Here is a 23,267-nt window from a genome sequence, read left to right as displayed (position 1 = left end):
GTTATTATAATCATTAACATTACGATTGTTATCATTAACACTACTATAAATATCTGTACCATTTTTCATTTAGTCTATAGCAACATCACCTTTACTGTCTGTACCTCTGTGTGTGTATATTGTGTAGGCTGCCTCCCTCCCCTCTCTCTCTCTCCTTCCATCCCTCTCTTTTTCTCTCTGTTCCTCTCCTTCCATCTCTCTCTCTCTCTCTCTCTCTCCCTCTCTCTCTCTTCACCCCAACCGGTCGAGGCAGATGGCCGCCCACCCTGAGCCATGGTTCTGCTCGAGATTTCTGCCTCTTAAAAGGAAGTTTTTCCTTGCCTCTGTCGCCTAGTGCTGCTCTTGGTGGGAACTGTTGGGCTTCTGTAAATAACATCATAGAGTACGGTCTAGACCTGCTCTTTTATGAAAAGCGCTGTGAGATAACTGTTGTTGTGATTTGACGCTATATAAATAAAATTGAATTGAATTGAATTGAATACTGTATGTCACTCCATTTTTTTAATTTGTAATTTTTAATTGGCTTCCTGTTGCTCCTTGCGTGCACTGCTCGCCTAATGGCTACTACCACAGCTCCGTAGCAGGTGGTGTAGTAGGTCACTTGACCATTATGTTGAACCAGGCATCACTGAGAAACAAACAGGCAGGTAAGTAAGAAAAAAAACTATTGTAGTGTTTGTGAGAGTGACAGTAGAAATAGCTGAGGGTGGTGGGTTAGTGGATACATAGTGAAATCTTGTTTATTCATACATTAGGGGTGGTGGTGTGCGTTCTCCTGTACTGTAGTACTGAAGTGATGTTTATGTTACTGTTTGGCAGATTACTATGTGGATTATTGCCTTACATGACCTCTTGTTATGAAGTTATTATAACTAAAGTTCAGGAACAAGACCACGCCTCTCTCTCTCACTAATCGTACCAACTGTGCTTTACTCATTTTATCCACCTGTGCCTCTCAAATCCAATCACCTGCACATACGTATATAAGGCCGTCTAACCCCTTTCTCTCCCATTTGTCTCAGTTTTCACATCCCTCTCCCCAACCCCGTTTCTCTCCTCTTTCAATGGAGCCAGTGGAGAGCAATGTGGCCTCACAGCAAGAAGGTCCAGGGTTCAAACCTTGTCATTCCAGGCCTTCCTGTGTGGAGTTCTGCCCGTGGTTGTGTGGGTTTCCTTCCACCAACAAAGACATGCATGCTAAAATTCATAATTCCACCAAAGTATTTGTCTGGAGAGACTCTGGACAGGACACACAGACTGACAGTCACAATCATATGAGAAATAGATCATAAACACAAAACTACAGAAGAGCCTATGTTATCCGGGATAATGTTGAATAACATGAATAATTTACAGTAGAGTATTTTCAGCTCATTGAAAGTTACTAAACTGTATCCCATGTTATAAATCCAGAGCTACAAGTGTTGTCATAATACCAAAATTATGACTTCATTACAATACCTGCCTAAAGGATACCACAGCAAAATTATTAATAAAACAGCAAATATCATATCTACTGTAGATTGTTAACAACTTTTGAAATAGCCTGTTTTCATTAATTGTTATTTTAAAATCTGATTTGACTGAATAGAAAACTACAAAAAGCACTCAGCAGTTAGCACACTGACCCCCGGCAACGAGGTGAATGGAGTCATGTATGTTCAGTCTACTTTAGTGCACCACTGTAGTGTGCAGGCTAATAATCCTCACTTTGAGCTTTATTACCATGGCCACCAAGTCCCAGACTTATAGTTAAAGTCATTTATGTTTATTTTTATCATGCTAAATAAAACTGTAGTTTATGACGTATGACTGATGACGTGTTTTGTCCCCTATATTTGATTTTATGTGATTTCTTTGATAGTTAGGGATCCAAGCAGTGAAGCTGCTGGAGCCCTACTGTTTTTGTTCTCATTATTCTTTCTTTCTTTTTTTTGTTGTTGCATGAAAACTCACCAAAATTGACAGGTGGGTTGCAAATTCTACCCACTACTCAGGCAAAAAAAAAATACCATTCATAGACCTCATGGTGGCGCTATAACAATCAACTTGACTTTTTTGGAATTATCTCAAAAACAGCTTTGATTAGAGTCAAACTTCTTTCATCAGGTGAATCTCTGGATTTATCTGCATCTTTGCTCCGATGGTCTTCGGCTCTAAAAATGTCAAATTATACAAATTTTTATCTCTTTACTCTAAAACCTATTTTTGCGAACTCGTCCCAGACGGTTTCGCCAGTCGACCTGAAACTTTGGCAGGATCATCTATGGACGTCGCTGATCAAAAGTTATCAAAAGAATTTTTATACATCAATCTGTTCGGGTTTTTTTCATAAATTTTTACTTTTTTGTCTTTATGTACAATTTATTTTTACAAGAAATGTAAATTTCTAGACATTTCTCATTCCAAACTTCTACAAATCTGAGAAAAATCACCCGTACGTCCTAGAGAGCTGAAATTTTTTCAGCACATCCACTGATATGTAACGTTTTCCTCACTGCAACCTATGGTCAATTCAGAAGTCAGTCACTCTATATTTTTCAGAATATGCTAAATCAATTAACATCTATATCTCCACAAGTCTTCGTTCAAACACTACCAAAATCAACACAGACATTCTCTAGATGGCTGATATCAAGTGTTTCAAAGGGTTTTCAGAAAATGTTAAAGGGGATACTCCATGTATTAGGTATTTCTCTTTCATAAAGGGGGCCTTGCAAGAGATAGATTTGAAAAAGTATGGTCAAAATCAAAGAAGCTGAGACTGAAATGTTCTGACTTAGTCCCTCGAGTGGGTCAAGCTCCAAAAACACTAGATCCTATTTGTTGCATTTACCATAAAAACATTAACCCCAACGCATTTTTGTTAGAGGGCAAGGAGGGAAAGATGTGGGTGTCCCCTGAGGAATACTTGCATCTTTCAAAGGTTCATCAACAGGCTTTCTGTTTAAATGTGTTTCCCAGCTCAAACTGAGATAAGATTTAATTTAATCAGGATTATTTTCCCATGTTTTAGAATTTTTGTCTGAAACATTTCTTTTGTTCTTTTCTGTTTTCTTGGTGTGTCCTTTTACCTTGTTTGGCAGGTTAATGATGGGCTCCACTTCGCCCGGTGACCTGTTGTGCCCCAGCAGAGCCTGCAGGAAGTAGCGGCTACTTGCAGCGAGAATGGCCCTGTGTGCGCGCACCTCCCTACCCTCCACCAGCACGGTCACGTCGCACAGGATGCCCTGACGCCGCTGCTCCTCCAAGCTCAACAGCACATTGGCACAGTGGACCTTGGATTCATACACGTACATGGGCGCTGGCGCCTCACCATCCCGCTCCTCACCTGCCGACATCACTCCCTCTAGCACCCTGCATAGAAGAGAGAAAACACCATGTCAGCTAGCTACAGTACACGGAATGCAAAGGCTACCTAACATTGTGTCCAATTCCTGAAGACGCTATGACACTGTAGGAATTTTATTAAGTCCTTAGATGGACTGCTATGTCTAAAGACAAGCCAAAATCTGGTGGTCTTGTGTGTCAGTGTTTTTTCTTTACAGACAAATGGCACTCATATCTGAATAGAATTGGGGGCAACATGGTAGCAAAGTAGTATTTTTGCAGTAGTTTAAATCTCAGTTTGAGAGGGGGAAAAATATGACAAATGCAAACACAATGCAATTGTCGCTATTCAGAAGCATTGTGAATTTGTATGAAAATAAAGAGCCTGCAAATATCCATCAGTGAGGAAGATTGCGGTATGTGTCCATCTAACTCAGAATTAACCACAATCACCTGCTAGCCACTGTGGCATCATTTGCAGAGCTATTAAGGTTTTAAGTTTATGTAGCATCAGCAAAAAACATTCAGTACCGTGCAGTCCCACAACATGTCTTTTTGAATGAGTCAGTAATGCCATGCACTGCAGTAAACTACAGGTGTAAAGGTAACAAAAACTGAATCATGTCCAACTCTACCACTGAGTGAATACTAAATAGGGGTGAACAACTAATCAAAATCAATACTGCAACTTTCAAATAGCAGGAGGTGCAATATTTATTAAAGGCAACATGTGTGTCAAAATCTATTTTCGTGCTGTAAAGATGTCTTGGACTATACATCATATTCTACTGACTTAAGAAAATGTCTTTGTTTGGTATAGAGCCTTTCAAAAATCACACAATAATAATTTGAATATGTTTTACATAGAACATGAGAATAATGATCTTCAAATAGATTCAAAATAATCACAATTAGATATTTTTCAAAATCGTTCAACCCTAACATTGAATAAATTGTACTATACTATAGTGTAGAGAGGAGACAATCAATTAGTTGTGCAACAGAAAACGAATAGGCAATGATCATGAAAGATATAAGTAAATTGAAAACCTTGTCTGGTTCCAGATTGTCAGTGTCAGGACTTGCTGTCTGTCTGTGTCGTGTGTGACACTATGATATCTCATAATCGTCAAACTCTAATGAAATTCACTGAGCACCGTCATGCTCCCAAGATTTAAAAGACTCCACAATGATAAGCTTCACACACACACCACCTCTCTGACAGAGTCTCAGACATTTCAACAGTAGAATACTACAGGGTATTTATTTATGGTATATTTGATAGGGACAGATAGAGTATACATAGACAAACTGAAATCAGCTATCCCACGCAACTATCACAGTGTTTGTAGTGAATGCTAATTTACAACACAAAAATTACAGCTTAAAAAAGAGCACACATTTCAGAACTAGACATGAGTACAGGTTTGTTGCTAAATTTCACAGGATTTGGTATACAAATATCTTGATATATCTGCAGAAAGACTGAGGACCAAGTCAATTTAAACATTCAAAGCTTTACAAAATGAAAATCAATGAAGTTTGCAAAGCTTAAAATCTTGTAAATGACAAAAGACACTATGGTGTAGTTAGACTGGTTGCCTGGTAGTAAAACATAGAATATAGCACAGATGTGAGAAAATCATTGAATTTAGAAGCCGCAAGGCACAGGCAAATGCCAAGCACTTTCTTATCATCTTAAAACAGCTAAGGTTAGCCCTAATTGTTTTTAGCTTTTCACTGCAGCGTTACTGTACCTTGTATCTATATGTATATAATACACATATATCCAGATATAGATATTAAAGAAGTAGATATACATAGATATAAAGCAGTCTCCCACAATGATTGCAGGCAGTCTATCCATTGTTTTGTTTCACTGCTGTAGTACATAAAGCCCCAACAGACAGCTGAGCATGCAGTCTGTCTGTCTCATCAGCCCTGGGCTCTGTGTGTGTGTATGTGTGTGTGTGTGTGTGTGTGTGTGTGTGTGTCAGCAGACAGAGAGGGGGCTGCTTTCTGCTGATTCATGGCTTTTGAATAGGCAGAGCGCAGCACTGAGGGCTTGCTGAGGTAGTGTTCTGGCTTTTCTCCCTGTGTCCCAGGCCAATCATCTCAGCATTGTAGATCATCCCCTGCCTCCCCTCAGGAACACTTCAGGCTCAGACCTTACTCTATTGCTTTCCATGATGCTTGCATATTGTTCACCAAAACTATTTACCCACTGCACTATATTTTTAAGCCACTAAAAGGTGGAAATGCATTTACTAACACTGCTCTTTGTCTACTCATCTGATGTATTCCTCAGACTGTGCCTTCTTATTACTGAACTCTACTGCACCCCATACTGTACTCTGCTACTGACTACTAACTGTGCTGCTAGCTGTGTATAGCCATAGGCCTGAGGAGTTCTCATGGTATAGGTGATTTCTGGTTTGGGTGACCCACTGACCATTTATTTTGAGCCTCCATCAGGCCCAAAATAACACGGAGCATTTCCTCACATTACAGTACAATCTGATGTTATTGTACTCTTCTCTGAATATCAGTCACTTTAACAAAGCACTAGAAAGGTCATCCAAACCTTAATGAAAAAAAATACCCTATGCTGTCTAAATGTATGATTCAAGCAAATAGTAATTACAAACTCAAAAAACTTGGTTTGACAAAACATTCTAGCACAAGGTCCACTTACAGGAAATGACTAGTTTTAGCCACATCGAAGGCCCAGTAGGTGGACCTTGTGCTAAGATTATTTTCTCAGATCACTTTTCCCAATGTCAACAATCAACCTCCAAATTTAAGAAAATGCTCTTGTTTAAAAAAACATGTAAGACACTAGAAAGAATGTACTAATACATGGCACACAACAAGTTCACTATGTTGAGAGAGTACCTTTGAAGTTTCAGTGTGTAATATTTCTGAGGATTTATTGACAGAAATGCAATATAATATCCAAAACTAGTGGTGTATAAAGACCTTACATAATGAACCGTTATGTTTTTATAACTTAGAATGAGACATTTCTATCTACATAACCGAGGGTCCCCCCTTCCATGGACGTCACCATGTTGCTACAGTAGCCGACAACGGAGAAACAGCTCTACAGACTCTACAGATTGAATATGTACAAAGAAGAAGAGGAAATAATAATAATAAAGAGTCTCTGAGTAGTCTTCTGGTTTGTTAGAAGTAAGAAGAGAAGTGACATTTGGACAAATTAAGGAGCACACGTGTTATTTAGCAGATGTTTTCATGTAGTTCTTCTAGCGCTCTGTTATGGCTTTGCTACGTTACCTTCCTGAGACAAACCGCTGATGAATATTATTGACAATAAAACAGTAACAGCAGGGAAGCTCTGATCAGCAGCTAAACTTCACATTTTACTGCCCTGGTGGAAAACATTTATTTTTACTGCTAATGGAGATTTATAACAAGACCGTGTGCCTATCAAGTGACCAATAGTGAATAATTTTCTTGAATATTGCTTCCCTAATGTGCACATGTGTGTGTAATTTGTACTTTCACATGCTAAATGCCCATTAAAAACGTTTTTTAACGAAATTATGGCTGTCAGTACTACTTTGTGTTTCTGTTGTATTTCAAAAAATTCAAAAGACATTTTGGTGATATTTGCATTTGCATCTAATTAAGCAAAGCAACAATGCCTTTGTAAACGTCATCTATTATGTGGTTTATAATGGACTGTGGTGCAGAAACAGTGAGGCTTACATTGCCCTGTTATCTGTCAGTGGTCATACTGGATGCACTAGATAGTGTTTGAGATGTTCATTCTTCATTAGGGCCCAAGCACGAAATGTGCAAGGTCCCTATTGAAACTGAAGTAATTTTTTTTTTTCTTTCTTTCTTATTTCTGCAAAATAACCAACACCCAACGGAAGTCGGCCATTTTCAATTTTATGGTAATTTTTGGATGATTTGCACACTCCGTACTTTAACAAACTCCTCCTAGAGAATTAGTCTGACCAACTTCAGATTGTCTACTCTAATCCCACTGGCGATTAAAAGTTGAACAAATAGTGAGTTTTTGTGAAACGGCATGAACATGGCGTCCAAAATCAATGATTTGCCATGAAAGAGGAAGTTGTTGTAACTTCAGTGTACATGCTCACATCTGCACCAAACTTTACGCGCTTGATAAAAGTCACGCCCCGAACATATCTACATGCTAATAGTCAGTTATACTGTAGTGCCAAGTGCTATGTAGCGCCACAATGGGGACACAGGAAGTGATGATTAACACCGTTGTGCAGCGTTTGAAGCACGTGGCAAATTCACAACAGTTAATCCCTTGGTGCCTGGATTTATTTACAATAAAAAATAAAATAACAAATAGGTATGATGCAAATTAGCGACAACAGGCATAAACGAGAAACCAGTGCTTGCAAAAGGTTCCCAGGTACGTATTGAACATGCGCAAACAGCTATATCAGCTGCAGTCTGAAACAAAGAGGTGTGATGCAAATTTGCGACAATTGGCGTTAAGGGGTTAAGACCGGTCTTTAGAGTTGATCTACCAACCAAACTTAAGCCTAAGCTTAACTACGCCTGGTCTTAGCAATGTGCGTTCATGTGAATGGCCACGGAACTATAGCTGTTGCCTAGCAGCGTGCGTTGCTAGGTTATGCTGTAAACTATCTTCCGCTGTTTTGTTAACTTGTAGCCGTATCAATAGAGGATCAAAGAAAAAGGAAATTTCACCAATATTGAGATACAAAAGTTAATAGAGCTGTACAGTCAGCACAGACACACACTGACTGCCAAGCAATCAAACTCAACAACTAAGAAGAAGAAACAAACAACATGAAGACAGATAACGGAGGCCATTAACGATTGCTCAGACTCAGGCTGCCTTCGGACAGAGAGCGAAGTGAGGAAAAAGTGGAAAGACCTCCTGAGCAAAGCAAAAAAAGATTTGTCTTCAAGGCGATCTGCGGATTGCCCGACATGCGTTGGATTTGTGGACATTAATCATGTCTCCAACAGTGTTTTGAAACGCACCATTTTCATAAAACCATAGCACTATTAACAGCTGTAATGCGGTGTCAATGCTGCCAATCTCGGGTGACAGCTCTTCAACAAATTCATATATAACTCTCCAACAGAATCGAAACATCTCATCAGCTCCTCAGCATTGTAAATGTCCAATGGATTGCTTCTGTCCCTAATAACTCTCCTGTGTAAAAGCCAGCTCATTGTAAGTCTGTGCCGTGTCTTTACTGCTGAGTTATCAAGTTGTTACAATAGAAACTTGCCTAGATTTTGACTTTACACCTGCTACTGACTAGGCGTAAGATTTACGTCTGGTCTTAGAAAGAAGAGGACTTATGCCTGGATGGTGCAACTGGCGTAACTATTAGGTTGGACTTGCTGAGTTAAGACCTACATACCTTAAGATCAGGCGTAAGCCCTGTTGGTGCAACCAACTCCTGTAGAACATGACATTAGTTGATTACAGTACCTACACCTGAGAACATCACAGCCACTGATAAAGGCAAATCATGTTCTCAGGTCATGTTCTCAGTCTCAAACAGAGCTTAAAACCATGTCATGTGACATGTTTCAATAACAACAAATATCACTGGGACACTACAGAAAGCTGCAGATCAATATTTAACATGTCCCTCCAGGATTTCGCAATCACAACTATTAACTCAAAAGTCCCTGTGAATTCAGCGTGACTTGCAATTTTGACCGCAACCTTTCTGCAAGTTTGACCTATCATCACCGTTTCTAGCAAAATGTTGTCATACGTCAGCTGATCACTTCCTTAACCAGCATCTCACATTTGCCGACAAATAAATGATTGTGATCTTCTTTCAAAGCGGGGGTACCCTGTTTTGCAAAACGTGCAGTACTGTGGTCGAACATAAAGGGAAATCGTCTACTGACACACAGAGTGGCAGAAATACATGGAGGACATCAGGCGAGACAAATTACTGTCACACAGGCTGTTGCATCTCTGTCTAAGTGCTTAGAGAGTCAAGATAAGCCGGCTTAAATATGCAGGGTTGTGGTTAAGGTTAGGCCAGGGAAATCCTGGAGGGACTGTTTAATGATTCAACTATTATTCCACTGTTAAAAATATCTACCTTTGCAGTTTTCACTTATTCCCACAATTTCATCGCAAAAAATGCCCCAAAACATCGCAACTTTCATCACAATTTCTTCGAAAAGCTGCTACAAAATCAGACATTTTAGACCGCAACAATCACTAAAAGGCCCGCCAAATCCTGGAGGGACAAGAGTTGATGTTTGATCTGATTTGAAAGAACCTGTTGTTTGTGGAAATGAACACAATGGCTTTTATGTTGTATTTGATTTAATGTTGAATAGGCCACCTTTATTTCTTTTAAATAAAAATATGCTTCAACGTGATAATTGTCATTTTCTTCAATTATATAATTATTAGAATATGTTGCTTGTTTGCATGAACCAGTTGAAGGCACAGAGATCAGGACTATAACACCTCCGCCTCATTCTGAGCCTCATTCATTTCTGAAGATTAAGATAAGTGCTGCAGTTTGTTCCATTTCCAATTGGACTTAAACAGCCCTGTGAGTATGATTACTTGAGATGTGAGAGCCAGAGGTAGCTCTGCAGTTAGTATTGACAACACCATCCCAACAAAATACAGAAATTATTTTGAGAAATTGCATAAACATTTCCCACTTTCCACATTTCTCACTTTGAATTAGCCCAGTCTTTGATGTTCTCCGTGTTCTCGGTCTTTTTTCCAGCTCGACCACACTGGGTGAAATGTTGAGAGGCAGTTGAGGGGCTTTGGTAAACAAGACATTGCCCGTGGTTTCATCATCTTGTCTGGGTCGTGCTTCAATACGTGTGACGAGAGAATGGGATGTTTCAGCAGCAACTGACAGGCAGCTAGCTGATATCCATAATCCCCAAACAGTACAACTGAAGATGAGGAGGGAGAAGATGAGACACAGCTACCTGGGCTGAGGAGTGAAGAACTGTAGCTGCTGAAATACAGTGTGTTAAACCATACACTGCACTGTATGGTCAGTGTAGTAAGTAGAGTGCAAAGGATGCAGGAGTATGTACATGTTGGAGGTGGATGTGATATACAGGTACACATACATGTACACATGTACACAGTGCAATGGAACATAGTGCAAAGGATGCTTGAATAAATAAGTATAAGTATTATTGTGCAGGTGTTCTGTACTTGAGGTAGGTGGATTTGGTACAGTTTCTACAATATGACAATATAACAGTATGAACAGCTCTGAAATAGAGAATGGTGAATAAATAATAAGTGTTAGCCAGTAAATAGTTTGCTGATTACAGGCAGTTACTGGGTTATTGCACAGGAATTGTTCCTGACACCATGTGTCAGAAATCAGCTGTTCATCAGAGTGATGGCTTGTGGGAAGAAACTGCTTCTGTGTCTGTTGGTTTTGGCGTACAGTGCTCTGTAGCGCCTACCAGAGGGGAGGAGCTGGAACAGGTTGCGCCCGGGGTGAGATGGATCTGCAGTGATGTTTCCTGATGGTTTCCTGACTCTGGAAATGTATAAGTGGCACCCATGATCTTTTCTGCAGTCCTGTCCATTGTAAGATAAATCTTTGATATCCATTTTTGGAAACTTGTCTTTGGCTTCACCAGGTTCATTAGAAAAACATTAAAAACATCAAATACACATCAAGCGCGGCTGTTCCGCCAGTGTATGAATGTGTGTGAATGTTAGTTTCCGTTTGAGCACTTAGGCTCAGTGTATGAATGTGTACGACTGGTGAATACAGATGTAGTGTAAAAGCGCTTTGAGTGGTCGAAAAGACTAAAAAGGCACTATACAAGTACGGAGCATTTACATTTACATTTAACACAAAAACCAATACCAATAGGAGCTTCCAGTAGGCTGGTTATTTGTTATGAATTTATCAAAACAATTGCACGAGGGATAAGAGTTTTTTAAAAGGCTTTTTTGTTGCCCTGGGTACTCTATAACACCTTCCTGAGGGGAGGTTGTCAAATTCAGCAAAAAGGGGGTGAAGAATCCCCCACAATTTGCTGTGCTTTCTGTCTGCAGTGGAGCGTATATATCTCACTCAGCTGTCTCTGTGGTTTCCGTATGATTTCCCCAGCCATCTTCACAATCTTAGTCAATTTGGACCTATTCTTAGCCCCAAGATTACCATAACATGTTAATATGTTGTACGTGAGAACACTCTCCACTAGACTTTTATAGACTAGAATGTTTTTGCTTACAGAGAAGCTGTTCAACTTCCTTAACAAATACATATGTTGCATAGCCTTCTTATAGATATAGTCAGAGTTTGCTGTAAAACTCAATCTACTATAAAGTAGACTGCCTAAGTATTTAACGTCCTCCACAATGTCAACAGAACGGTCATTAATGTTTACTGTGTTTAGGCAAAGTGGGATGTTGTTACTGGGGATTACCACCTCCTTAGTTTTACTGGTGTTTATGACTAGAGAACTGTTTGAACACTAACAGCTAATTAATTTGTCCATATGGGAAAAATATGCTCTCTCCCCATCCTTCTCCCCTTCATGCATTAACCCAACTAAAGCCATATCATCCGCGTACTTATACAAATAAGAAGTCGAATCCTGGATCTGCAACTCGTTGATGTAGATAGAAAACAGTATGGGTGATAAGACACAGCCCTGCACCTGCATTTACAACAAGTTGCTCTGACCTAATGCCATTCATAGACACTCTATGGGGCTGTTGGGAAAGAAAGTCCTTAATCCATAAAATAAGCCAGCCCTTAACACCAAGGTCAGATAGCCTCTGCAATAGAATGTGTATCTGAGTTAAAGGCAGAGCTAAAATCCAAAAACAAAACTCTGGCATAACTTTTAGACACCTTTCTTTTTAGGCACAGGAATAATTGTAGATAATTTCCATGACTGTGGCACTGAATGTTTACATTTTTTTTTTTATAGCAAAAACAGATTTAATGTGTGGAATGCAGCTTTTAATTACCTACCCCCTCAGACCATCAGAGCCTGGGGCTTTTTAGGATTAACCCTTGCTAGGCTAGCTGCTACCTCAATCTCACTAAATATAATTGGTGGGTGGTCGGCGACATCAATGAACAAGTTATCACAGATAGTATGATTATGCCCAGAATCAAATCAGCAATAAAACTGGTTTAAATCATTGGCATAAGAAGAAATATTTGAGGGAAAGATGTCCCTCTTCCTTACAACCCTACCCATCATATTATTGAGACCATTCCAGGCATCCCTCGCATTACCATTATGTAGTTGCTTCTCTATCTTATTCTTGTAATCTTCTTTACTTTTCCTAGTGATGCTTCTGAGTTCCCCCCTCGTCTCTCTTACTAAACTCATGTCCCCTTTGATAAATGCAATTCTCCTCTCATTAAGACACCACTTCATTTCCTTAGAAACCCATTCTTTGTTGTTAGGATAAATCTTGATAGTTTTAAGAGAAGTAACATTGATTTCACATAATTTCAAATAGTCCATATTCTAATCTCTTTGGTGACTGGCCTCTCTTGTTTTAACTTGGCTTTATATTTTGGAAGCAAATGAACAACATTGTGGTCCGATTTTCCAAGATGTGGACGACAAATTGCTTTGTATATTTCCACAACACTGATCAAGGATTCGCGACTGGCGTGTTAGACAGTCAACATATTGCTCCAGGTTCGGGAGATGGTCAGATAGTTTACAGGCTTTAAAATCACCCATAATAAAGACCGGCTGGTCTGGTGAGTGTGAGAGTGCATTGTTAAAACTCTGCGTTAACCTGTCGGCCGCCTCACTGTTGTTAGGTCCAGGAACGTATGTTAAAATAACTGTAATCTTTCCAAACTCCCTCGGCAAACAGAACGGCCGAAATGATACTGCCACAATTCCATAATCGGGAGTGCACATTTGTTCATGAATAGTCCATTGTGATGCCCATCGTTTGTCAACAAATAAGCACAATCCTCCGCCAACCGATTTCTGAGACTTGATTCTGTCTCTGTCCGCTCTAGTAATTGTGTAGCCATTTAGGGAAATATTAGTGTCCTCTTTTAGCCAGGTTTCAACGAGACAGATAAGATTACTATGCTTAAAGTTTCCTTCATGTCATTTGAGAGTGTAATTTGAGATAGTGGAAACCGCGAGCCACATTTCCTCAGCCTCTCCCGTATTCCTCCTTTCGAACCCTGTTTCTTTACCTTATTCTTTGCTCTCTGGCGTGTGTTCCTCAATAAATCCAAAGAATCACTTGGCAGTTGGGAAATCAAAGACTCCTACCCGAGTCTGCAGTGTCAGCAGGTGTTCCCTTGTGTACACAAGCCGACTTCGACCTTCACTAATTAATTCAAGGCTTCCAGGGATCACCAGAAGTACAAAGTATAGTGCAATCCAAATCGCTAAAAGTTCCATATTTATTTTAACTAGCAACTAAAAGCTCCAGGTAAAGACAAAACTGCGGAAAAAGACTGCGGAAAATGTTAAAAAACACTAATTGACTGATGAATCCTGATTTGAAGCTCTGGGTCAGCGTCCGTAGCTGTGCCCCTCTGTGGCTCCAGTCTGCTCCTGTCCTTTTTGGTGGCAGATCCAAGCCAGACAGTGATGAACGTGCAGAGAACAGACTGGATGATGGCTGTGTAGAAGTGGATCAGCAGCTCCTTAGGCAGGTTGAGCTTCCTGAGCTGTTGCAGGAAGTACATCCTCTGCTGGGCCTTCTTGATGATGGTGTCAGTGTTGTGCTCCCTCTTTAGATCCTGGGATATAATGGATCCCAGAAACCTGGATTCCAAAGCAGACACAGGGCTGTTGAGTATGGTGATGTGGGGCAGAGTGGTGGCTCTATTAGTCCAGGTGCTGGATGTGATGTTCCCCAGCCTCACCTGCTGACTCCTGACAGTCAGGAAGTTTGTGATCCACTGACAGGTGGAGGCTGGCACAGTGAGCTGGGTGAGTTTGGTGCTGAGGATGTCCGGGATGATGGTGTTGAACCCTGAGCTGAAGTCCATGAACAGGATCCTTGCATATGTCCCTGGAGAGTCGAGGTGTTGCAGGATGTAATGAAGTCCCAAGTTGACTACATCATCCACTGACCTGTTAGCCCTGTAGGCAAACTGCAGGGGGTCCAGCAAGGGGCCTGTAATGTCCTTCAGGTGGGCCAACACCAGTCTTTCAAAGAACTTCATGACTACAGATGTCAGGGCGACAGGACTGTAGTCATTTAGTCCAGAGATGGAGGGTTTTTTGGCGACCGGGATGATTGTGGAGTGTTTGAAGCAGGAGGGAACTTCACACAGCTCCAGTGATCTGTTGAAGATCTGTGTGAAGATGGGGGCCAGCTGGTCTACGCAGATTTCAGGCAGGATGTAGACATACCGTCAGGGCCAGAAGCCTTCCTGATCTTCTGCCTTTGGAAGAGCTGGCTCATGTCCTCGTCACAGATCTTGAGTGCAGGTGAGAGGTCAGAGAGGGGGGATGGCACTGTGTCATAGGGTGAAGATGACTGAAGATGGTGTTGGAGCAGGGTAGAGGTGTGACTGTGGGCTTCTCAAACCTACAATAGAACCCATTCAGCTCGTCAGCCAGTCGTTGAGTACCAGCAGTGTTGGGGGATGGTCTGCTGTAGTTAGTAAGTGTCCACAGGCTTCTCCACACTGACGCAGGATTGTTGGCTGCAAAGCTGTTTTCTAGCTTTTCAGCGTAGCTCCTCTTTGCTGCTTTGACCTCTTTAGTCAGAGTGTTCCTGGCCTGGTTGTTCAGGACTCTGTTCCCACTTCTGAAGGCCTCCTCTTTGGTCTGACAAAGCTGCCTGAGTTTCGCTGTGAACCAGGGTTTTTGGTTGTTGAATGTCTGGAAGGTTTTAGTCGGCACACACATGTCCTCACAAAAACTGATGTAAGATGTCACAGTGTCAGTTAGTTCGTCCAGGTCAGTGGCTGCAGCCTCAAAAACACTCCTGTCAGTGCAGTCAAAGCAGGCCTGTAACTCCAGCTTTGACTCGTTGGTCCATCTTTTCACACTCTTTAAAACAGGTTTAACAGATTTCAGTCGCTGCCTGTAAGTCGAGATAAGATAAACCAGACAGTGATCAGAGAGTCCCAAGGCTGCACTAATAACTCCAGGAAAGTTCCAGGGTCGTTAAGGAGCGGTGGAATAGTGTGAGCAGGTGAAAGTCCAATATTTAAGAGCTCTTCTCTGGTGAATGTTACCAGAGAGGGACGGCAGAAAACACAGTTAATAAGCAAAAACACAAAAAGCACTACGGAGGGTAATCCAGAGGTGGCCATCTGCGGTGCCATCTTGTCATTAATCTGCATTCTATCTAACAGCCAGCAGGGGGCGACTCCTCTGGATGCAAAAAGAAGTCCGGTTCCAAATGACCCTACTGCTGATTTATTCCCTCAGTAAACACTTTCATAATGACTTCTCAGTCGCTAGTTTCAAGTCTTCTTTAATACAGCATGATGTTCATTTAGTAAATTATGGTCCTATTTAGAGGAAAATAGACCATAAAGCATGAGTATGCTTCATGGCGGGACAAACTTGTGACTGACACGTTGTTACTATGGCAACCTGTCAATCAGTCTAGAGTGACTCTTACCCACGGCACTGTGTAAATTTAACCAGCGCAATTGAAAAACTTTCTCTTCATTTTCTCTAGTGAGTACATTTTGTTTAAAGCCTGTTTTTTGCTAGCCAAAATCATCATCCCAGTTAAAATGATAGTTAACGTCAATTACAGATGCATCTAGCTAAGCAAGCTAGCTATCTCCACACAGAGCCGTTGGCTTCACAGTCTCACGTCCTGTGCCGCTGGTTACAAAAAATCAACACGTCAGCACCCTATCGGCCAAACTCGAAGCTTCAAAACGGCAGTCCACAAACCAACAGGTGACGTCACGATGACTACGTCCACTTCTTTTATACAGTCTATGGCCATCCATCCATCCAGTCCATCCAGCAGTCTATGGCCTGGATATGCAAATGGTTTAGATGATCTGTATTTGCAAATTTTTATTCTCACTCCCATTGACTGTTTATAGTCTGTACTCATTCTGGTAGATATTAGCGGTGTAATGATTCACCAAGGAGGACATTGTGTTTTTATTATTGTCATTATTATTATTATTATTATTATCATCCATCTTGGGTTAATTAAAGTAGTCTACACTTGCAGGCATAATCACTCAATCGTGACTTGACCAAAATAGTCATGTGACACAGGTAGTTAGAAGAAAATAACTTTAAATACAGTGTTTCCTACATATACTTTACGTAGGCGGGCCTCCTGGGAATATTAACAGCTGCCTAAGTATATTTGGCGACACATTTTAGCATTTTGCAGAGAAACAGAGAGAGATGTTATATGGTATTACATTAGAAGACGCGGACACTGTGGACTTTTACATTAGTGAATACAGTGAACACACCACTGCAGATGTCACTCAGTACCACATTGGTATCGATCCACATGCAGTGCACTTGAAATGGAATCGCGGGTGAGTTTATTAAACGCAGCGCTTTCAACTTTAAATAGTTATCTCTAGTTGTTATTGTGGTTTTAATGCTGACCTTGTTTTGTCTTTTTTACCTTGTAAAGTGTCTTTAAGTACCATCAAATGTATTATTATTGTTATGATTATTATTATTATTACTGTCAGAATGGGGAGACAAAAGTTCCACTGCGGGTTTAAGCAAACCAGACTGACAGGCACAGCTTGTCAAAGGCACAGGCAAAGTTTTGAGTTTGGTTTTAAAAGATAACATTGCATAGCACTGGTGCACACCTAACACATTGAGGTTCCAGCAGCTTGGGGAAGGCACTTTCACTAGTTTCCGTTGAGACCCGTAGAATAACTAGTCACCTGTAAACTAGTGTTCAAGATGACCTGAGGGTCTCTGTGACCGCATGTCGTGGAGATTTTGATGTGCCAGACCATGTAGGTCTTAAGAAGCCAGTGTAACGACCTCAGCACAGGCTGTATTTCATTTTTCTTGTTAAAACTTTTGCAGTTGCATTCTGGAGCAGCTGGAAATAAAAGCATGAACATTTGTTTCAGCGTTCCCCTGGGATAAAAAGCTTCTTACCGTCCCAACATTTCTTAAATGATAAAATCCAGTTTTAACCATGTGGCTCTGGAAACTGAGGTTAGCATCTACGATGACAGCAAGGTGTCTGACCTGTGTGTCTAAATACAGCTCTCAAATCAAGTACCATCAAATAGTCAAAACCCACTGAAGCAGAGCAGCGAGTTTCCTCCGAACCAAGTGGCACTGCCAGTATTCCCCATAATGCAGCTCTCTATGGCTGCTCAGGTCTTTCCCCTCATCAGCCTGCTCCGTTAGCCTACATTCAGCCTGGCAGAACCATCAATCAAACACACATATCTAAGGCGATTCAAACCCCTGAGACAGCCAGAAACGAGCAAAGGTGGCCACAGACACACACACACGCATGCACGCACGCACACACACACACACACAGACGCGCATGCACGCACACACACACACACACACACAGTGCAGCCCAGTAGGCAGAGCAGAAACATCCAGAAGTGAATTATTCATCACAGGAGCAGCAGAGCCTAAGTCCAGGCAGGGATTTCCCCCAGAGATGCAGCTACACCCAAATCTGAATGAACAAACACTAATAATTCACAGTGTGAAGTAGTATGTGTGTGTAGGTACAGTCCAACGTACTGCTACGCCCTACTTTCCTGCCTTCTCCCCTGCCCTGATTATGTCTTATTATTTTCATCTGTGTCTGTAGAGTAGGCTGTGTGCTTATACAGTATGTGTGTGCGTGTGTACATTTATGAGATAAATAAAGATTGAGGAGTTCTGACAAAACCTCTGATGACATTTATTTCAGAATCAGAATAAGAAGTTTTATTGTCAAGCAGTCTTTTATACATACGAGGAATTTGCTTTGGATATAAGGTACTGCACGTAGACAAACATACAGTTGACATAAATAAATGTAGAAATATATAAATACGGAATAAACAAAGGCAAGTTATAAAAAAATTATAAAAGAATAAAATAATAGAGAATGCCCATCTTGAATTATTTATGAAAATACATTTTATATAAATGTTTGCAAATATTCCTAATCCAGCATTCAGAGAAAAGGGGCTACAAAACACAGTTAAATGAAAGCTACAGGTGGCGTAACTGATTTTATCCAATTTTTGTCAACTTCAGCGAACATCCTCTCTGGATGTTAGCTTCATGTTAGCTTCCCAGTAGCAGCTGTAGCCACAGTTTTCTAACCCACAATTTAGCTAGCTTACACAGCTTACATTATTTGCAGTGTCGTTGTTCATGGTAATTGTTACGGTGTCTCCAGAATCCCTTTTACTGGGGCTGAATACAACAAGCTGGAAGAACGTTTGTTTGTTGTCATCTCTCACTACTCGGATTCCTCCCTGCTGGACCTTCTGTCACAGTTACATACATAGTTACATAGATGCACTAAAACTGCAATTGTAGCTGTGGAAGTGTTGCTTTACATGTGCAATGAACATTAGTCGAACAACTGCAACAGGAGGCAGATCACTGCAAAATTAAATCACAGTAGAGATTAAGGTACAGGGCTCTATGCTAACCTTTTTCCCAAGGAGTGCATGTGCTCCTAAATGAGAACATTTAAGAGTACAGTGAAAAATGCTAAAGTAACACAGAGTTTATTAACAAGCAATGTATTACATTCATATTTATACTGCGTGTGTGTGTATGCTCCTTCTCCTTGTGTACCATTAAGATGTGAAACCAGTGGAGGACTATGGAAGTGAAGACCCTGGTATCTGGACACTCAGCATGGGCCTTAAAAACAGATTTTTCTGAAACTTTATAACTCTGATCACTCATCACAGTGCTGAGTAAAATGCTCGTCACAGAAAACTCCACTTTGATTGGCGCATTATGGCTTGTGGAATGTTGGACTTGTAGTTTTTGAACTAGGGACAGATACTCAATACACCAGCACCACCCACGCCACACTTTATGTAAACTACTGAACAATATTTAGAACAATAACTTTAGTAAAACAGATGTAAAACAGAACAAGGGGAGTGTGTTGTTTTCAGGAGGAGGCAGCTAGAAGCAGCACATATCTACATCTACATCATCCACTGCAGAGCCTCTATCCCATACCTGCAGGAGGGACTAGTAGAAATCAGTGTATTAGTATGATATTATAAAATTAAGTGCTAACTCGTCAACAATCAGACGCATTCATGCAGAACGAGTTCAACATTTCCAAAGTTTGCTGCAGCATGTCAAACTGTTTTTAATGTCCCGCCCCCTCCAGGCTGTGATTGGTCGGTTTACAAAAAGTGACACTGATGAGCCCATGGACTTTATGAAAATTTTAACATGTTACCAGAAACGGCACCTGATATAGCTCAATATCCAGCTAGCCAAACCCAGACCTTGCTTATCTTCTGTGTTCTGTCTCACCGCTTCAGCTGCAGACGACGCATCTCTCTCGCTGTTTTTCTTTATCGAGCTGCTTAAACGGCCCACAGAGCAACGGACGGCCAGTCCCACAATGTTCTGAACCACTAGCAGCAAGGGGTGGAAGGTTATGGTAGGTTGTAGTCTTTCACATTTTTCCAGTTCGCACATATTTATTTTTAGGAGCAGTTTTTTTTGTGAAATGAGACAACAATTCTCAAATAAAAGCCATTGTTCAAAAAGTGTCTTAAAGCTGGAATAGGCAATACTATTTGTTGAAATTATCTTTATATCCCAACATCAATCAATGAATCAAATGCTCTGACACAAAAATCCAGTAACTGTGGCTATGGCAGGACTGTAATAAGCACAGCCAATCATTTCATTCAGACCGAAGAATTTAAGAAACTTGAGAAAGCGATTTTTTTTATCTCTGCCTAATCAAACCTAACACATACATCTTTCTAGATTAATCTATATAAAAATAAGGTTTTTGATTCTATATGAAAAGCATCTCCTTCAGTTTATTAAATCCCTGCAGGCATCTGATGACAGCAGGACTGCTGTGTGGATGAATATATCCATATAGCAGTCCTCTGATTGGAGATGTGTCACATCAGATTGGTTAAGCACAGCTGTCCAATGGGGTTATCTTCATTAAATCATGTCCAAAGAGACACTAGGCTGCTACACAGTAACCCCTCTACCTCACCTCTACACACATCAGACGGGCCATGTGCCTGCTTATGCAAAGATGAATTACCAGAGCTCATTAATCCAGTGTGTCAGCCTCCTTTTCCTTCGAAAAAAGAATAATCTGTTATTCAGGTTTTAGTCTTGAAATACATTAGGAAGCAAGCCCTGCTATGTCAGATTTTCAGTTAAAAATGTTTTGTTACTGTAACAAAGTTGTTTTTGTGTACTTTGTGTAGTTGTTTTTAATCTGTAATTTGAATTTAAGTATTTTTATTTCTATTTCAATTTATTACAAAAAAAAATTTTTCTCATTGCACTTTTCATGTAGAGCAATTCCCACCATGAACAAGACCCGTGACACAGGGTGGGCGGCCGTCTGTCTCACCCAGGTGGAGTGGGTTCAAATGTTGTACTTTACTACATTCAAATCCCATTTGATACAGAGTAAGAACTAAAGGCACATGACAAAAACTATGTAGGAAAGGAGTAACTGAAAGATGCTAAACTAGCAGCAAATCAGCAGAAGACACAGCAGGTGTGTCTGCAGAGCTCCGCCTCCAGTGAGGGGACAGTCTGCTCTCAGTGTCAGGGGGTACGAATGGAGCAGTCGCAGCTGGACGGGCCTCACAGTTCACGAACATTTTACCCAGTTAAGGCACTGGTGAAGCTGGAGGTCAAGCATCAAGCAAATCATATTGGGTCTATGTCTGCTTGCTTGTCTCTAATTTCTCACATAAACAGATTAAAGTCATGCAAATAGAAGTGAAACTTTATCTTTCTTCAGAACAGTTCCCAGCTAAAGATAGCGCTCCGTAATGGCAAGCTCTGGTAATGTACCCAGGTACATTACCAGAGCCCTCCCTTGCGAGTTCCTGAACTCTGGAAATATACCGCCTAGACATCAGCATCTCCCATTCAACAATGAGCCTTTGTTGACAAACCAGCTCTGGGGAGGCTTTCACTTGCACTGCGGTCTTTGAGATCCTGATAAATGACCTCTGAGGTCACTGCCAACACTGTTTGCTCAGCCCTCAGCCTCCTTCAATCCTGTGTAACTCATCTTGCCATTGTCAAAAACCCTTTTGTCCCTCAGGTGTGTAGTCAACTCTCCTGACAGCATACTCATGTCAGAGCAATACTGTAGAGGTTGTGAAGGGCACGTGTAAAGTAGAGTAGTAAATGGACTATAGGGCTTGGAAGATGATGCGTGGGACATCTATGAAGGAGACACATGTTGGTATTTAACATGGAGGGCAATGTCTGCGTCTGTGTGTGTGTCTGTGTGTGTTTAACCAGGGATTAAGTTTCAATCTAGAGATGCTGAATAGCTGACCTGTGTATTTTCACTCTCATGCCTTCTCAGTCCTCATCAATACCTTCACAATGTGCGCGCGCATACACACACACACACACACACACACACACACACACAGAGTGTCAAGTGTCACAGACTGCACATGGGTCAAGCAGCACTAATGCAGAACACTGCTCTAATCTGCTTCTATCAGAAGACCATTTGTAACCATGAGAAGAGCAATTTCACTACTTGGGTGTTCAGGAAAAGCATACTGATGTTTAACTGCTTTCAACTCTCGCCAGACTAGGACATTGATTCTGTGTGATTCATTATAATATTACATGAAATTACAATAAATATACAGGGCTCCAGATTATCGCATTTTGCAACCATTTTTTGAGACAGAGCCAGTATTTTTTACTACTACTGTCACTACATGTGACGACATTTTTTTACTTTTTATTTAAAGGTTCAGTGTTTTAGTGGCATCTAGTGGTGCGAGTTGGGAATTACAACCCCCCTCACAGCGAACGTAGCCATGCTGGAAAATAAATGTGAAGACTGCTGAAAACACTGCTGTAGCCACCTTACTGACGGAAGCGTTCAGTCTGGTAAGGGAACCGCTTTTGGACTGGTCCCACCGGACCCTCCAACCTAAACCCAAGCCCAGTGAGCGTCCACCTTCCATTGTGCGCAGATGTCATTATTACAGTGACTGTGACATTTTGCGCCGCGCTAGAGAACTCCGACAGATTAAAGTCAGAGACTTGACCATTTCAGTCTTCCCTGACCACACTGCCAAGATAGCATTCAACAATGTCAGGCTCCATCATCGTGGCATTGACGGTGCTCGGTATAGTCTTTTTCATCCAGCGCGACTTCGCAACGGTGTTGAAAAGGACTTCGTTTCAGCCGAGGAAGACAGCGACAACGTCAAAGCGCTGTGAGATAACTGTTGTTGTGATTTGGCGCTATATAAATAAAATTGAATTGAACCTGTCTGTAAGGTAACGTTTAAACATGTAGACATGGTTAATTTAATCATCTCTGTCCTCAGTATCTCATCCTGTATGTTTTATACAAGCACAGGTAACGCTAGCTTGGCATTAGCCAAATGTTAAAAACAAGCTAAATAGAAAGCTGTCTGTCTGGAGCACAGACTGTAGTCTTAAAAACTCAGCTGCTGGCTGAGGCAAACCAGCCGCTCCTCCTTCTACTCGGTAACGTTACCTGCAGCCAGCGAGAGAGGAGGAGGGACTGACCGCCTTGTCCTGGGACCGCGCCAGCAGCAGCAGATTGTCCAGATAAAACAGGACCCTGATGCCCAACCGCTGCAGCGGCTCCAGAGCCGGAAGTGCGCGGGGCCAGGGAGTAACCGAAGTGCAGGCGGTTGTACTGGTACTGGACACCCCGGAATTAGAACCACAGGAACTTCCTTTGTTCAGGGATGACTGGAACGTGAAAGTACGCGTCATTCAGG

The 23,267-nt window shown here is 41.2% G+C and overlaps 1 protein-coding gene across 2 annotated transcripts in view; it reads right to left on the bottom strand.

The window, feature by feature from the left end:
- LOC123979517 (transcription regulator protein BACH2-like) overlaps positions 1 to 23,267 on the bottom strand; it is a 58,349-nt gene that overhangs the window by 28,241 nt on the left and 6,841 nt on the right. For both annotated transcript variants that reach the window (XM_046063464.1, XM_046063465.1), the window contains exon 2: positions 3,075 to 3,357. In XM_046063464.1, coding sequence (XP_045919420.1) covers positions 3,075 to 3,341 — 267 coding nt within the window. In that variant the 5' untranslated portion in view covers positions 3,342 to 3,357. The remainder of the gene's footprint in view (positions 1 to 3,074; positions 3,358 to 23,267) is intronic.

Source organism: Micropterus dolomieu, linkage group LG11, assembly GCF_021292245.1.
Source record: "Micropterus dolomieu isolate WLL.071019.BEF.003 ecotype Adirondacks linkage group LG11, ASM2129224v1, whole genome shotgun sequence".
Classification (NCBI taxonomy): Eukaryota; Metazoa; Chordata; class Actinopteri; order Centrarchiformes; family Centrarchidae; genus Micropterus; species Micropterus dolomieu.
The sequence above is the reverse complement of the archived record's forward strand: the minus strand, read 5'-3'. Positions and strand labels throughout refer to the sequence as shown.